This window comes from Neodiprion virginianus, chromosome 2 (assembly GCF_021901495.1).
Source record: "Neodiprion virginianus isolate iyNeoVirg1 chromosome 2, iyNeoVirg1.1, whole genome shotgun sequence".
NCBI lineage: Eukaryota > Metazoa > Arthropoda > Insecta > Hymenoptera > Diprionidae > Neodiprion > Neodiprion virginianus.
The window spans coordinates 33,201,154-33,217,898 of NC_060878.1; the positions used below are offsets into that span (position 1 = coordinate 33,201,154).

General features: G+C 35.6%; 5 protein-coding genes across 6 annotated transcripts; 3 read left to right on the forward strand and 2 right to left on the reverse strand.

Moving 5' to 3' along the window:
• The first annotated feature begins 1,879 nt into the window (after positions 1-1,879).
• On the forward strand, positions 1,880-8,269 carry LOC124298858 (ribonuclease P protein subunit p40-like). Its single transcript, XM_046751409.1, has 7 exons — positions 1,880-2,522; positions 2,645-2,789; positions 3,204-3,368; positions 6,941-7,066; positions 7,288-7,471; positions 7,568-7,906; positions 8,133-8,269. The coding sequence occupies exons 1-7, from the start codon at positions 2,403-2,405 to the stop codon at positions 8,134-8,136; spliced, it is 1,083 nt and encodes a 360-aa protein (XP_046607365.1). The 5' UTR covers positions 1,880-2,402; the 3' UTR covers positions 8,137-8,269.
• On the forward strand, positions 3,314-6,688 carry LOC124298850 (uncharacterized). The gene has a single exon (XM_046751394.1). The coding sequence runs from the start codon at positions 3,455-3,457 to the stop codon at positions 5,021-5,023; it is 1,569 nt and encodes a 522-aa protein (XP_046607350.1). The 5' UTR covers positions 3,314-3,454; the 3' UTR covers positions 5,024-6,688.
• LOC124298860 (inosine-uridine preferring nucleoside hydrolase-like) lies at positions 8,234-9,918 on the forward strand. Its single transcript, XM_046751413.1, has 5 exons — positions 8,234-8,425; positions 8,569-8,752; positions 8,852-8,968; positions 9,076-9,212; positions 9,377-9,918. Exons 1-5 carry the CDS (start codon positions 8,234-8,236, stop codon positions 9,719-9,721), a joined length of 975 nt encoding a protein of 324 aa, XP_046607369.1. The 3' UTR covers positions 9,722-9,918.
• On the reverse strand, positions 9,907-11,313 carry LOC124298863 (bublin coiled-coil protein). 2 transcript variants are annotated; one of them, XM_046751418.1, is made up of 3 exons: positions 11,153-11,313; positions 10,799-11,004; positions 9,907-10,435 (listed from the first exon to the last, which is right to left on the reverse strand). In XM_046751418.1, the coding sequence occupies exons 1-2, from the start codon at positions 11,259-11,261 to the stop codon at positions 10,823-10,825; spliced, it is 291 nt and encodes a 96-aa protein (XP_046607374.1). In that variant the 5' UTR covers positions 11,262-11,313; the 3' UTR covers positions 9,907-10,435; positions 10,799-10,822. The 2 variants fall into 2 exon arrangements, with proteins under 2 accessions (XP_046607374.1, XP_046607373.1); XM_046751417.1 differs by having other exon boundaries at positions 9,907-11,004.
• Positions 11,314-12,225: 912 nt separating this feature from the next.
• On the reverse strand, positions 12,226-13,692 carry LOC124297804 (gustatory receptor 23a-like). Its single transcript, XM_046749122.1, has 6 exons — positions 13,272-13,692; positions 12,951-13,103; positions 12,712-12,818; positions 12,561-12,629; positions 12,352-12,441; positions 12,226-12,279 (listed from the first exon to the last, which is right to left on the reverse strand). The coding sequence occupies exons 1-6, from the start codon at positions 13,690-13,692 to the stop codon at positions 12,226-12,228; spliced, it is 894 nt and encodes a 297-aa protein (XP_046605078.1).
• Positions 13,693-16,745: the final 3,053 nt, after the last annotated feature.

Genomic DNA, 16,745 nt, shown 5'->3' on the forward strand with positions numbered 1-16,745 from the left:
CCACATTCTTCGCTGACTTGTATCCCCCAACCCCGTTACTTTTCTTCATTTCAGAGAGCTTATTATTTATTGCTCACACGTTACATACGAATCATTGTCCATATAATACGCCAATAAACATCAAGTCGGCAAAAATGTGGAAAATTGGATAAACACGCAACTTTGCGACTACACTTATATACTACCTCAATCGTGTGAAGTTGATTTACCCACGTGTATATCTATGTTTAAAAAACATGTCTGCTATCGCTGCAGGAGATATTATATTCCCGGAAATGCGTACTGTAGAAAAAAAAAACCATCCGAATAAACTATATAACAAAGACTAACGAGAAAATGAATAAGTGTGGAATGAAAGACGGAAACCAAAAAACTCGCTATAAGAACCCTGTGTAATAATAATATTAATGTAAGTGACGAGAATATTTTATTATGGTGTAAAATATACACTATACAATTGAAATGAAAATATTCCAATTTTATTTGCATATAGTGTAATATACGTACAAGTATTTACGTTACTTTATACGAGAATCAAATAGGTATTTTAGGCTGTGACGTGAGTAATGTATCGAGAATATATTAACACGAGTAAACTAATTAGAACATTAGAAGAATAAAATTATAGCTTTCTTTGCCGTATTTATATTCTTATTTATTAAATATACGAATAATGATGAAAAATCCGGTCGAATTTGAGTGACAGGATATTTGATTTTTGACGCAGGTACGCGAAAATACGCCATTTTGGTATTACGGGTTTCGCTCGAGATTCAATCAAAACAATTTCAATTCATCAACACGCGTTATAATTGGAGAATTTGTCGTGTATGCGTCAATCGGTTTGTACGTATTTTAAATATACTTGATTTGTACGGGTATTATTCCTAGGTATAGCATTTGATGTGTAAATTGCGCCGGTCGCAATAGGGGTACATAAAAAAACAAAGAAAACTATATTGCAAATAATATGGTGTACTATTACTTATACATATAATTATGGGCATTGTTACGAAAACGTACACGTCTTTGCTAGTTTCGTAATAAAATGAGAAAATAATAAACGGTCGATTATTTGTTTCATAAGGACAAATAACTCATTATCTTATCTTCCTTGTTTCTTAATTAAATCAGCTGTGTCGAATGAAGTTTCGACCGTGCGCAGTAACAATACAATGCAACAATATACGACCAGTCACATGTAATACTTTGGTAACCATAGAAATGGTTCCATTCTACGGACACATTGAAAAATAATCAACTGCCGATCAGCACAAATCGTATGAAAAACTCACTTACCAGTGTTTTGGCACCTCGTCAATTCCCTCTTCGAGTTGCCGATAATTGTCTTTCACATCGACGCGTGAAACGAATCATTTCACAAAATTGCAATAGAGCAAGCAAATCAGTTTTTTGAACAGTAATCACACGTATATTTATTCGAAAAACAAGATGGATTCTGAGGAAACGAACATCCGAAATAACCGAACTAGAAATCGCGCCTGTTATACTCGCGTGTTGATCGAAACATTGGAGAATTTTTATATGTACCAACGCGAGTAAATCCAATTCTACGATTAATTATTACAAGGCAGCCTGTCAATATCTATAAATTATGTAAACCGCACTGATGCCGACACGTGTTAGTTTCTTTGGAAAAATTAATGAAACAAATGCGCATCGGCGAGCTATGACGAATTCAGATCTAATTTAATAGTTGCGACCAACTTCATGGACAAGGTTGCAATATTACGAAATACCAGATTCATCAGACGATGGAAATCTATGTTGAATCAGGGAAAAATTCCGGTAAAACTAACCGAAACCGGTGACTGCTGATTGTGAAACTAACACACCGAGTCCTGCAATCGCGACGCGTTCTGACTTGTCAACTCTAGAATCTAGATGTTCGATGTCAGCGTCAGCTGATGCTCCTTTGTTTGTTATAAGGGAGCGCCGTTTCGACGCACGCGGCGGTTGTTGGAACTAACTTTGTAATAAGTTTCTAGGCTTCTGTCTAAAGCCAGACTCGAAGAAATTTAATGCGTGGACTGTACTACATACATGCCTATGTATACCGTACGTATACATATATCACTGGTCTGTGGTACGTACGCATGAGCGCATATGCGACGGCCGTCACAATAAAGTTTAATTTAATACATAGAAAACAGCTGTTCGAAACGTAAGCGTACGAAGTTTATCTGAATTATTTTCCATCGTTCCCAATACGAGGATCGCTGTATTATGTCAATAACGAAATAAAATACAATACAAGACTAGGCGTAATACGCAATTGGATAGCTTGTCGGTGTTTCCTTGGTTCTTACCTTTCTGACTGACAATAACCGCAATGCCTGTTCGTACGACGCGGTGTACGCATTTCCATTAATAATCGGGAAATGCTGTGCCCAGAAGTGTGGGACTTTAAAGCCCCGCAGCACTACTTCAAGGTCGATCATTCGGATTGTTTAACAAAGAACGTGACGGGCGTGATTAGAAAACACTATTTCAACCACTCGGTAAGCGGTATAACGCGATCTCGCGATTATAAATTATAGGTTAGGTTGATTTTATTATGCTGCGCTGCGAAGCTGTAACGAGAGATTTACGTAATTTTAAATAATTCTTGGATTATTGCCAGGTATCTGTCGTCATTCCTGATACAGTTAATTTACCACCGCATTATTTCGAATCGTTCAACGAAGACAACGACTATTACAGAGTCAACAATTTATCAGCATCCGAACTGGTTGACAAAGAATTCATCGAGGCCTTTGTGAAAAACGGTAATTCAATATTTCCACCAATTTTTCATTATAATTTTAAAACACTTCGTTGCACTTTTTCTACTCTTGATTTCCCGCCGGTGAAGCACTAATAGGATGGAAAATTTTCCGTGTTTCTTAACTTACAATCGATCTGCAAACGCCATATTTAGCAAATTTTCAGAACCTTGTATGCATTTGTTTATCAGCAGGTAGTTAAAAAAAATAAACTGTCCGCCACGGAATTTTCATTTTTCCACTACTTCTTTTGACGGAAACAACTTTTTCTTTTCGCCATCAGGTTTAATTATACAGAATTATTTTCAATAGCATCTGTAGTAGATTACTTTGCATGTATGCAAAAATTATTTAACAGAGCTGCCTTTTTAACTGGCTACTTTTTGTAACTGAATATCATCTAATGAACAATTTCAGGTGAGGTCAGTGTGCTGGCAATAGAGAGTCACATTGACACCCAGAATTCACTCGCTGTAACTCCGTCTGGCCATTTGATACTTTCCTTGGTTAAAGAAGATTTCCAAACGCTCGGTATCGAGGGAAAACCTTCGTTCTTCGACCGTAATATCAAAAATCGCTTTGGTGAGTTGTTGGAAAGCTAAATAAAATCTCTAAATAATAAAGGATAAGTGACAAACGAAAAACTTGAGAGGTATCAGATTGACAAAATGCCAAAGAAACACCAAATAGCTTCGCTGGAAGAATTGGCCCTCAGGTCGGTTGGCCAATTCGTAACTGATGTCGGACGGCACATCATGCAGCCTATTTGTATTATGTCATCAACTGATCCTGCTCATGGTATAGCTACTCTAAATTCGTGGCTAGAGTGGATAAAACTACAGTTGGTATCCAACGTTCCGTGGTATTTGTACGACAGAATGTCAGTGGAAGTGTTGAAATCGATATTGAATCTCATCACTAAAATTAAGAACAGCTGCAATCAGTATTATCGCATAACATCTTATCTCTCAGAGTTGAATGTCGTTGTGAATCTTACCGAGGTTGTGATACACTCAAATTTGAAAACCATCGAGTTTTCTGTGTGGCCTAAAATTATGAGACATATTTTTTACAAAAATTTACACGTCATGACAGGCTTAGAGATATTAGATTTAGGGTCAGGATCCGCGGGATGGAAAACTTCCGGTATAGAAAAGATGATCATTCAAGGAGTATCTGCCATGCCTAATTTAACATCATTTACGCTCTGCTTCGATTGCACAAACAGTATAGTAACGGCGGTTGGGCAAAATTGTCCCAAGTTACAAAAATTAGATGTCACAGCTTCAAGGTCTGTCACCGATCGTTGCCTGACGATTTTACAAAAGTGCTGGCAGCTGCGCGAGATCCAATTGTTCAGAACCTCAGTTTCCAGAGCTGGTTACGCTGAGTTATTACTAGAGCATCCGAACTTGGAAAATATCGGCAGATGCGATGAATTCGGATACATTTTAGAATATATTAGAAATACCAGTACCTACAAAAAGCCATTCAACTTGAAGATATTCGAAAGCCGAGACGTCACGACAGAGCATTTGCACCTCTTGGTAGAAATGTGTCCAAATTTGACTAAAGTATCAATCGTGCTTGACGAATCTATTAATGATCTATTAATTCTGTCAAGACTGAACAATTTAACAGAGTTGAAACTTTTGTGCGGAGATTTCTTTACAGATAGAATGAAAGAACTGCTTGAAACTAGGGGTGCCAAAATAACGAGTCTTCATTTGGAGCATGTTAACGAAATTGATTTAAATGCGCTCATTTACATTAGTCAATTTTGCCCGATGCTCAAACATCTAGTTCTTTACAATTGTGAGTTTGATGAACACGCGGCAATAGTATCGGCTAAATTATTTGTTCCACCATTCAAATATTTAGAGCGCATTAAGTGTGTGGCTGACTGTGCACACCTGCATCTTGAATTCCTTCTTTCTCATTGCGTAAACATTAAATTTATACAATTAGGATCATCGACAGGTATCGGTGACGATACAATGGCCAGAGTTTTGTCTAAGAATCCAATGAACAAGTTGGAGGAGCTGAAAATACTTTACAGCGACGATCTATCGATGAAAACTGTAAGATTATTGATGCAGAATTGTGATAATTTACGACGTCTGTCGGAATTAGAAAGTTGGCAAGGCATTTCACTTGCAGAATTGAACGTATTCCAAAGTGAGCTGAGAATAAACAACATCGACTTGGATATAAGTCCGACATTGTCGTTAGCTTAATTAATTATACAATGGGCATTCTTCTAAGGCGGCACGATTTTAAGAATAATAGCAATAATAGTCATGCGCAAAATATCTGTGTGAAATTCTATTTTTATGACAATTTACACATGCATAGTGATGAAACATTTTTTCAATTTTATAATCGCGTGCAAAATACTTGCCTACATGTAAAAATATCGATATGCTCAATAACAACTTCCATTACGAACTATAGACATCGTTACCGGACTTTGCAGATTGTTCCTGTTTATTTTTTTAATTTATTTGTTTTCCTTTCTGTGACCTGTCAAATCCGTCAGTAATTTCTGCATTAATTATTATTATTGAAAAATTAAAGCATAGAAAGACTCGTATTTAGTCAGATCTCTCAAAAAATTTACTGTATTATACCTGCTTCAAGTATTTATTGTATTTGTTTACTGCAATTATTAGACAAGATTACTGTGACTGTTTACGCTTAAAGTTGTTAAAGAATTGACTGTAATGAATTAAGATAGTCGAAAAGTGAATTAATAATAATTTTACAACGTGAATAATTTGTAATATATATAAACTCGCTTGTAATCAGTTGAGGCACAGATAGTTTGGTCTGAATCGCTGTGACAGTCTTTTTTTTCAATAGATTTCAAGAAAAGTAACAAAATGATTGTCGGAAATACCTCTGTCTGGTATTGAAATTTCTCACAAAAATTCTTTTGTGTAAAAATAAATTGGGCAAAGCATTTCGCATTTTTTCACAGCAAATTTTTATTACTCCAGATTACTTAGTCACTTGAGTGATCGAAAAGACGTCGAAAAAAATTCTGTGAATAATTAGGGCACTTGTCTAAAAACTGTTAGTTGTCCAGAAATGGAAATTTCAGACAGAGATTTCCGTCCAGAAAATATATGTACTGGTGCAAGAATGTCATACAGACAGCTATTGTTGATGTTGAAACTAATTTTAATTACCGATTCTTTGCACAATTTGGTTGAATTAATAGTTGGTTTTTCTTACAGGCTAGTAATGAACGAGTAAAAAAATGTTACGAATGAAAATAATTACAAAAATTACTAATTAATGTAGTAAACCCTCAATGATGTAGTTTTTGTTCATGAATGTTTGAACTATTTGAAAAGGAAGCTTTAAACAAATATGTCTCAGATCTAAAGTTTGAATAACGGAGCACAAGCTTTTATAAAAATGTACACATAATATTAATCAATATTAATATTAATAGGTGACTAGCATTGTAGTATGTGTCCGTAATGATAGAATAATAACACTTTTGTGAGTCTACCAAAATTGCTGAAATGAATTTTAATTGTACTATATAATCATATGTACATGTATTTAATATTCATGTGGACTAAATTAAATGTTGAAAACTGTGAAGAATGTAAAGAAAAAGAAAACGGGATTGGAGTTGATTTAAATTACTTAGCAATGATAAAATAATTGAGTTTTCTCTATGACTGCTACTTATGTACTAGTCATATTGATACTACGAATAGATAATTAAGTACTGATTAAGTGCCTCATATTTTTTATATTTTGTTTAATTGACGTTTCTCTCGGTTGGGAATGTTGGCAACTTTTATATTACTGTAATCTTTGTTGATCGATACAATGTACCGTTCTAATACAATGGAGAATATACTATAAATTTTTAATCATTGCTACATGGCTGGTTTTTATTTCATTATTATTTGTTATTTTCAATTAAATTCACATCAACATATTCAATTTCATCATTTCAGACATTTAGCGTAGTGGTTTTTTTAAATTCGCACAAAACGTTAGCAGCTATGCTTTATCTGTCATTTGTGTAATAATTATTATTTGAAATATGTATGCTGTGTTTTGACTGGGTCACTCATATGTTCAAATCATTATTTTTTTTCTTATTTTTGATTACCGGTGTGCGATCGTAGTCGTGACTATTGATTTGAAAGAAGAAAGTTTTACACCAGGCAAGAAGAACTATGAACACGTCAGGGAGTCACTGACAAATAATCTACATCAGAGGTTCAACGTTATATTGGCTTGGGAACCTCCGGGTAAATATTAACCACAACAAAGATGAGATTATTGTCTGACTGCTTAGCACTCATCTCAATTACTGAATTCTTTCCAAGTACAATACTGTAAAGGGAAGTTCTTCTAGTTACTATATTGAACAAAGATGTGTTACGATTAATCACCTTCGATTTGTCAACTATTACTCCCAACTTTTTAGACCCAGACTTTTATATACACTTGATGATTTTCCACATTACAGATAAAAAATTGTGTCCATCGTCAATAGCTGCGTGGTTTGATAAGCGCGGTTACACAGTTAAGCTTTGCCGTCAAAAGAAAGTTGACCAATGCGAGTATTCCATAAAGATCCCCATCATCAACAGCAGCACAAATCATTCAGAGCTCTTCGAATGGCTGGGTGTTTTGAGTATTGGCGGTGATTTGTGAGTTGATTTTCAATAGTTTCTGCGATGTCTTCATAGTCTTGCTAAATTATCTCATACTTTTTGAGAATATATTTATTTTTACATATTTTACAGAAAGAACAGTGCAGAAAATTCTTATTTGAATAGCTATAAGTGTTCAGAACCATGGACAGAAGTTGGACAAGTGCGCTGTATCAGGTGGACAGGTTTTATAACTCAGAAACAAGTTGAAACAATATTTAATGAGTTAAAAAGCTACGTCAAAACGAGAGAAACCATACCTTGGGTCAGTATTGACGTGCAAGGCTTTTCGGACAGCCCCACAAGCTGGGAATTAAAAGAGCACAATTTTTACATCGATGGGGACAACAGTTACGCTATTTTCTTAAAACCAAATGGAGGATATATACTAAGAACAAGTTTAAGCTCTAATAATAAACCAAGAATATTTCAGTAAACAATTTTTTCACTATGATAATTCTGTCCCTGAACTTAAAATTGTCAAAACATATCAAATGTTATCAACTGCTTGCTGACAAAATAGCAAATATAAAATCTTAATTTAATATGTGATATTTCCTCTTCTTTGTAAGAGGGCTTACTCAGATACCTTATTTTTTCATCTCCCTCATTATTTTTTACTTATATTATCTTTCTGACCACTGACCTTTATTCTCAGTTGACCGGGAGGTATTACAACATTCACAATCGCCTCACTAGATTGATTAGCCTAAAGTAGACTGGTTCAAACAGTTTCTCATTTTTATCAAAATTATTGACATGGAAAAACAACTGGTCATAGTTGACTGCGATGCAGGTATTGATGACGCTCTTGCGTTAATTCTGCTAGCTGGGGCGCACAAATTGAATAAAATTCAACTACTGGCAGTGACATGTGTTAATGGAAATACAATCGTAGAAAATGTGGTCAATAATGTCTTCAGGACACTACAGACATGCGGTCTTGCAGATGTAAGTTTCAGTATTTCCAGTTGAATATTAAAAAAATTATAAAATTCCACAAAATTTTCAATTTCTATGAAAAATACATTCCAATCTGTTAAGATAACGTTAATAATAATTTGACAAGTGTAAAGTGTCGATTTCTACCCTAGATACCAGTTTACAAAGGTGCTCATTCTCCATTACTGAGCACAGAAAATGCCAGGATATCCGCTACTGAGCAATTTCACGGGCCTGATGGATTTGGAAATATGTTTAAGGATAAGCTGGACATAAGCAAACTTCAAAAAGAACATGCTGTACACGCGTTGTATAGAATGGTTTGCAAAAACCCTGGTACTAAACAAAGAATCTAATTGAATATATTCAAATTTAGTACTACACTCCACCGCTTTTATCAATTATAAATATCCATGAAATTTATACTATTTCCAGGAGAAGTATCTATAGCTTGTATCGGTCCTTTGACCAATATAGCATTAGCTATTAGGTTATACCCTGATTTCATCAGCAAAGTTAAAGCGTTTTATGTAATGGGCGGCAACTACACCGGTAAATAATAATTTTCTTATATATCCCTGCAAGATTTTATTTGATTTATTTTGAAATCAATTATTATGAATTCTATACTTTTGTAGTAATCCGATTAATTCTTTTAGCTCAAGGCAATATCACAGCACAAGCGGAGTTTAATTTTTACAGCGATCCCGAGAGCGTTCACATTTTCTTGGCGAACAGTATAAAACCATACGTGCTTTTACCATGGGAGACATGCATAAAGTGCGCTATGGATCCTGTGAGTACTTTTGTATAACACATTGTAAAATATTTCATAGTTTGATGATAAATTTATGTATAAATGGATTAACGGTAACAGGTAAGGATAGGCAGCAACGAATTGAAGTATTTTTGTCAGTTATTTTAACACGCTTTAACTGTTTGTCTCATTGACAATTACAGAAATGGCAAGACCATGTATTTGGGAAAATTAATACTCCAGAAGTGCAATTGATGTCTACTCTTTATCAATTTTACTTGAATAGTAATAAAGAATCCGCTATTTATACGCCTTGTGACGAAATTTTAGCTGCTATAGTTCTCAGACCTGACATGGCTACAAAACTAATTGAACATCACGCAGATATAGAATTAACTGGACGTCGAACTAGAGGCCAGGTTGTCATAGATCACTTGGCGTCGAATAAACCCAACACAAACATAGTCACTGAATGCAATTTGGAAATCTTTAAAGAACTGTTGATACTCGCCTTGGACCCTGAGAACTATGAAGGAGATGTTCTGTAAAATCAATAGCATGTAATGAATTAGCGAAATCTTTCGTGTAAATCGATTAAAAAATGTACAAATGTACGTATGTACATACGAATGAATTCAAACTTCAAATATCAAACACGTTCTACCAGCTTATTTGGCATTAACATCAGTCATACAACATAGCTAATGGCAAATCTACTTTAAATAAACTCTGGTAATATCTCGATTTCTTTATTGTTTATATTCTTTACTTAATATACACAAATTTTATCAACCTCTCATTCCAGCTACAGCAATGCTTTTTTTTTCCATATCCATAAATTTATATGTATTATCTGCAAGTACAACTACACATAGTGCAAATTTGATGACGTTGCACCATGTAATAAATTTTTTTCAAATTTATCACGCTTCAACATTGTTTCCAAGATTATTATTGTCAAAATTCTTTTTACACACCGTTCATAAGAATAATACAGTGAATCAATGAACAATCATTAGAAGATTATTTTACACCAGTGTACACATGTATGTGTGTAATAAACGCCCTTTTGTCACAGAAGAAACTAAAGCACGCTTTCCCTAAGAGAAAACCGTTTACCTTAACATAGTAACAATGCAGTTATTTGTATACAGTTAAACATACAATTTCGTAAGTCATATCGTTACTCGATCACATTTTAAACCCAACTAGTAAATAATTGTCCCCTAGACTATTACCTGCTAACTTAAATATTTCTGCGTCTATGTGAAAATTTAAGGAAAACAAAAATCAGCCGCAGTCACCTCTGGCAGGTTTGTTATTCTATTTTTGAAGTTTGATTCTGTTTAACTTTATGTCACAAGTAAATCGAATGTAGTGCAAGTAGCCAGAGCTTTTTCCCTCAAATACAATAAAATATTCTAAGACTACGAGACCAACAAACTCCGATTAAAGCCTGTCAGATTTGAAACAGCATTGCACTAGAGGGAAACTGCTGCAAAAGATGTTTAAGTTTGTCTCTAAACAAAGGTGACAATATAATTAACAACAATATTATCGTTGTTCTTATATTGTGACATTTGGTTCATAGTAATACTTGATCCGTACGAGGTCGACAAGGATACAGCCTGCGTTTTAGAATTGTTGAATTACGGATTTGGCTTTTCGAAACTTTGCAGTTGCTCTTTTTGCGATTCCTGGAATTGTTCTCTGGCCTCGCGGTTCGACTTTAACAGCTCCACTAGCTCTGCGTGGATGTCGTCATTTTTTCTCTCAAGGGAATCCAGCGCCGAATTCAATTGGTCCAGCTGGGCATTGATCGCCTCAAATTCTGTAATCAGTTCGTTCAATTACCACGTTTTCCTGAACCAAGCAATTCCCTAATTCCTCGGTTTGAGGGTTATAAGGCATTTACGCCAGATTTTTCTATTCCTACGGCGCGATAACGCTTCGCGAATTTAACTGTCCCCGCAATTTACCTTCTTCGTTTATGTTGTCGTCTCCGCTTCCCGCGTCAGCCTCGTTCTCCTCATTCTCCTTGTTCTCTTGCGGCTCCACAGCGTCTTCCCCCATGATTATATCTGCCATCACCAGCTTCGCCAAATCAGCTGACGATGAGCCGCGCCCCCCTTTGACACGTGACATGTCACGTGGTACACGGGCGACGCGCTCTATTCGAAATAGACCGAAACGTCAACGGCGCGGCGGCGTTGACTGACAACGAGGAGCAGAGATCTACCCGATCTACCTACATAGATCAGTGCTGAAGAGGAACGGCTAAACCGGTCGATCGCGACAAGGCAAAGAAAAACACGGAGTCTGGAGAGTAAACGGTAGGCCTCGGATCTGATGAAGTTGGCCATCCCTTTATAGAGAACGGTGAAATCCCAACGGATGCATGCTGATGGTTCGTAGCTTCATAAATTGAAGCTTTTATGCAATTATTTGACAAGTTGTTGCTTTTCTCCTGTTGGTTACTTTTATTAACTCGTATCTCGAATTTCCCACGCGCCAATTCACCTACCCTTTATCATGTTATAGACACATATTATGTGTCTGTTGTTGAAAATCATCCCCTCGTATATTCGTTGGCTGACAATGAAGTATAGTCTTGAACGAACGATACATTTGAAAAAAAAAACTAGCACCGCATGGCGCCTGCAAATCAGAGACAATTTGGTTCAATAGAAAAGAATATTTAATTATTTCGGTAAATACGCATGCACATGAATAATAATCACTGTTTATAAACGTTTTATCTACAAAAATTTACAAATTGACTCATTTGGAATTGAAGCACTTAAAATTATGGAAATCGTATACCTATATCTCACATTGGACATAACAATTGTATCAAGATCAATTAGTACAAGCTCGTTACATAATTACTCAATTGCGTTTACAACTTGGTGACTTCAAAGTCTACTGCAAAGGATCTGATTACTGCTCATATGCAAACTAATCATAAATAGTTCGTGTGGAGTGCCGATTGACCAAACAGATTTATAATCGAAATCTCAGCGGTCGTTGCACTGCTATAGCAGTTATGCAGCTACCCAGAGTACTGGACCAGAATAACAAGGTAGGTTACCAACGCTGCTAACATCTGCAATTAAGCAAGATCAATGAAAAATAAGAGCAGATAATCAAAATAATTATTGTAAAATATTACACTCACCGAATGTAAGAGCGTAAAGTCCAACCGAAAGAAACCATACGCTGTGAAATTCAATTCTTCGTGTAGTATCCGGAGAGAGAATTCGGTGAGCTGAAAAGGAAACGTCGGATTAACTTTTTTGAATAAATATCTGCATACCTCTGATGAATAAAAAATAATAAAACAGCATTCATAAATCTGTAATTGCGGAAAGAAATAGTCCGCGTTACCTCTGCCTTGATTACCGGTATCGCTGTTGCGTCCATCAGCTTGTGAATTACCAGACCAGTTCGCTTTGCCTGCGGTATCGCATGAATTTTGTCACAACGAGAGTTGATTTGCAACCGATGTTGTTAGTATTATTGAAAGAAAATCAATTACCTCGTTTACAGTTTTTGGAACGTTGTACACAAGAAGAATGACGGGATAAGCAATGACAAATGTTAAAAATATCTCTTTAGCAACACGAGCCACCAAAAACGGTAAATCTGAGCTAAGAAAGATAATTATTATCCAATAAACCCAGTAAACGAGCGTGACGAAGGTATGACAGACGCACATTAAGATCGGAAATGAAAAAAAATTCGCAACGTCGTTAGTAATTTCAAAAATCGATGTACGAATGCTGAGAAGTGATCGAAGAGCTGACAACTGATTGTGAGTTGACAAATCCGATATCTCTGATTCGCTGCTGAGAAAAGGTATGGCGGATGAAAGGTAGTGAAAATCCTTGCACTTTAATAGCATATTGTTAACTCGGTAAAATTCCGCCTCTAGAAGTCCAACAATCAAGAAATATTCGGTAATAAAGCAAGAAATAAATATACATGGTAGGATTGTGACTACGAAATACACTAGGTCGTATCTATATTCTACCACACTGAAAGCAATGCACAAAGAAACGTTCATCACCCCGTGTACAACAGATAGCATCAATCTACCTGTAATATTTGGCCCTTTCTTCAGAGAAAGTCTAAAGTCGGTATCGATAAGTCTATTCATAATAATTACAGCATTGTTCTGCTTAAAAGTCCAGGAAACAATAACAACCCAAACTGTTGAAATCGCGACGATGCTCCACGCGATGTCACAGGATAATCTCAGCTGAAATTTTTCTTCATAATCCGCAACCAAATACTTTGGAACTAACAGCACATTTGCAATTGGAATCAAAATTGCCAGTAGGAGATTATAAACCAGTCCGATTTTGGAGAAACTGAAGGCCCAGATGCACACAGGCTTGCCAAAGTTTGCAAACAAATTTTTAGCTTGAACGGAAAATGGGGCGAGACCGAAAACCTTGAAACCATGAAGGATGATTTTCGTTAACTGGAGAAATTTTTCCGGACGCTTGGCGGTCATTTTCGCAGTTGGCATCATCACCGCTGTAAATGTTGCGCAAATAAGGAAAAGATCAGTAATCGCAGCGATACGTCGATTTCACGCGAATATTTAATTAATTTATCTACGGCAATAATCAATCCTCACGAAACTTTTGTAACGCTCCCTTTGAGGTACCTTATTGGACCGAACGTTCTTATTATACCGATGAGTTGTGTATGCTTCGAATAGAAAAATTTTCCCACAAATACTGCCGTCTATTATACGACGAATAATAGACGAACGTCGAGGCAACCCAGATAACGTAAAACACCCTTCTTCGTGTACCCACGGCATTGATGGCGGCACAGCTGCGTTCAAAATTAATGTATGAACGTGTCCTATGTTCCGATTTTATTTAGGGATATTAATAATTCACAAACTAACTTTCACTTTAATTTCAGGTACCGTCATATTCTTATCTTCGCGAATATCATTTATACGACGGAGTATACCACAAACATTTTAAGGCCTTCTCCAAAATGAACTTTGCATCGCAGTCAAAGATATATCGGAATTTTGAAAATAACCAAAATACTTATAAGTGATGACTATTTGATGTTATATATAATATATCTGTTTAAATTTTACGTCAATCAGTTGAAGAGATTTTGAAATTTAATACCTGCTATTTTGAAAAACATAGATACGAGAAAAGCGGTAGAATTAACACTTTTCGTTTTTGTATTCTGTATAAGTTTTTGGGTCCGCCCAATAACACCGGTGGTTTCTTACGTTTTTGCGCAGGGAAAATACGAATATGCAAGTTGTTTTATTGTACTTTTTTCCTTTATTACTTCATAAGCAAATTATTTGTTCAGTTGGTCGCAAGTCAAACTCGACGTTTTTTGCTATACGAATGTGGGAAAATCCGAAAATTGATCATTTGAAAATCCATTCTTCATGGTATTCCCTCAAGAGCACTGCAACTCAGGCCTGAAACAATGAAATTACCCCCGTATAATATGTTTCTCTGAACGCTTGACGGGCATTTTTACAATTGACGATGCCCTCTGAATGTTTGAAATAAGCAATGATCGGTATGATCAAGGGGATCTCCAACCTTCATTCCTCAACATAGTTGAAAATTTAATTCTAATAGGAATTTTTTGCGTAGCATTCATCAAAAAATTTGGAACAAAACAATTCTTCTAGGGCCTTATTAATTTTTTATCTAACTAACAAACCGAGATATCGCAACATCTGTACGATCGTTTGTTCCTAATGAAACTTGAGATACGTACAAATTTTTAAATCGATCTTACCATCTTTGATGCATATTTGACGAAAAAAGCAACATAATTTTCGCTGTAAAATATTGTTTACCGTACAATACCTACATTGCGGATAGAAATATTTCTTTTGTTAGTCGTCATTGCCACTGATTGCGAGATAGCGGTATAATGTTTTTACCACCGTACATATACATATATGTATAAGTGGCATTCCGCGCAAATTCGGCCAACGTCGGACCTTCGGAATTAATGGTTATGTTGAAAAAAATTTATTTATTAATTCCAGTTTCTTTCGTTTAAGTATACCCGTACCACTTATGATTTTCGAAAACCAAAATGTTTCATGGCATGATTTTGAAATCCGATTGATTTTTTAAAAATCCTGCGTCAGATATAAAAACTTTCAAGCTTAGACCCAGAGTGTGCCGGTGATCGCTTTTTTTCAAGATACTGTTTTGTAGTTCCGACAAACGTATAACATTTTTTAAGAGAATGAAAATTGGCGAGGATCCACCGTTGGTTGCGTTGACGTCGAATGCCCGATATACTGTCCAACAATTGTCTGCCTAAACAGTTTGATAATAATGGCTTATCACATGAAAGGTACCGTCAAAATGTAATATCACTGTGAAATTCACATCAATACAGCAAACGTAATTGTGTACAACGCGGGACCTCGGATATATGTCTAAAAAATACGTCGATGTCAAGTTTTGAACTTCTCATGCTGGTGACTTTCACGGAGCGAAATGAACGGCTACATATTTTTTCGAATAGCGTATCTCACATCTAGAAACAATCCACAATCGCATGATGTAAATTTCACAGCAATATTCGAGTTTGACGATACCTTTTATTTGATAAAGCATTGTTATCAGATGAGGCAGACAGACAATTGTTGGATAGCATATCGGGCATTTCACATCGACTAACCAAAATTGGACCCTCAATGTTGTTCAAAAAATTTTATACGATTGTCCCAACTACTTTGATTGCACATAATAAACCGACTCTTTGTTATAATTTTTATCAATTCTTTTTCTTTAAAAGGCAAAAAAAAGAGGAAAACCGATCGCCGGCCCCACCTGCGTTAAAATATTTCATATCTGACACAAGATTTTTGAGAATTTATTCAGATTTTAAAATTAGGACATAAGACATGATGGTTTTCGACAATCATAAGCAGTACAGATATACTAAAAAAAAATCCCAAAAAATTCAAGGCATAATCATCATGATCGAGGTAATTCTAGCAAGTTTAGAGTTATCGAGGACCGAGAGATTCGGCTCTCCGTCTCTCTTCCCTAATCCCGAATTAGTATTTCGATATTCTGGACGGGAGTTGTTTACACTCCGTTTGATTAAACATTCATTATGGAGTTATATCAGCAGTATAATACTGAACTGAATAATCCTTACAACATGTGATAGCAGTGTTACGATTTATTTGACAGAAAAGTTGTACAATATCATGAGAACTATACTTATACAATTATTTTGAATATCCTAGTTTACGGATATTTGTTTTTACGTTGAATGACCTAGAAGTGCAGTGTTATTATTATCATTGTCGCTAACCGGACATCGATCAGCAATTTTTAATTTACGTTCTGAAATAAAATTCATTATTTATTTGCCATATAGCCTTTTCCCTTGATTCGAACACGTCATTCATTTGCCGTGTACGCTTCAACGTTAAATTATCTAACTCGCGATCAGTGTAATTCTTCCTTTCATTGAATCACATGAGTGAGAATTAGAAACAAAAAAAAAAAAAAAACTCCGGTCTCTGGTTTTCTT

Coding starts and splice junctions, on each gene's coding strand:
- LOC124298850 (XM_046751394.1), top strand. CDS start 3,455: ATGCCAAAGAAACACCAAATAGCTTCGCTGGAAGAATTGGCCCTCAGG.
- LOC124297804 (XM_046749122.1), bottom strand. CDS start 13,692: ATGACCGCCAAGCGTCCGGAAAAATTTCTCCAGTTAACGAAAATCATC. Junction 12,630..12,711: donor TTCCAAAAACTGTAAACGAG/GTAATTGATTTT, acceptor GCGATACCGCAG/GCAAAGCGAACTGGTCTGGT. Junction 12,280..12,351: donor ACTTTACGCTCTTACATTCG/GTGAGTGTAATA, acceptor GCTTAATTGCAG/ATGTTAGCAGCGTTGGTAAC.
- LOC124298858 (XM_046751409.1), top strand. CDS start 2,403: ATGCTGTGCCCAGAAGTGTGGGACTTTAAAGCCCCGCAGCACTACTTC. Junction 2,790..3,203: donor CGAGGCCTTTGTGAAAAACG/GTAATTCAATAT, acceptor GAACAATTTCAG/GTGAGGTCAGTGTGCTGGCA. Junction 7,472..7,567: donor TTGAGTATTGGCGGTGATTT/GTGAGTTGATTT, acceptor CATATTTTACAG/AAAGAACAGTGCAGAAAATT.
- LOC124298860 (XM_046751413.1), top strand. CDS start 8,234: ATGGAAAAACAACTGGTCATAGTTGACTGCGATGCAGGTATTGATGAC. Junction 8,426..8,568: donor AGACATGCGGTCTTGCAGAT/GTAAGTTTCAGT, acceptor TTTCTACCCTAG/ATACCAGTTTACAAAGGTGC. Junction 8,753..8,851: donor AATGGTTTGCAAAAACCCTG/GTACTAAACAAA, acceptor TACTATTTCCAG/GAGAAGTATCTATAGCTTGT.
- LOC124298863 (XM_046751418.1), bottom strand. CDS start 11,261: ATGGCAGATATAATCATGGGGGAAGACGCTGTGGAGCCGCAAGAGAAC. Junction 11,005..11,152: donor CGACAACATAAACGAAGAAG/GTAAATTGCGGG, acceptor AACTGATTACAG/AATTTGAGGCGATCAATGCC.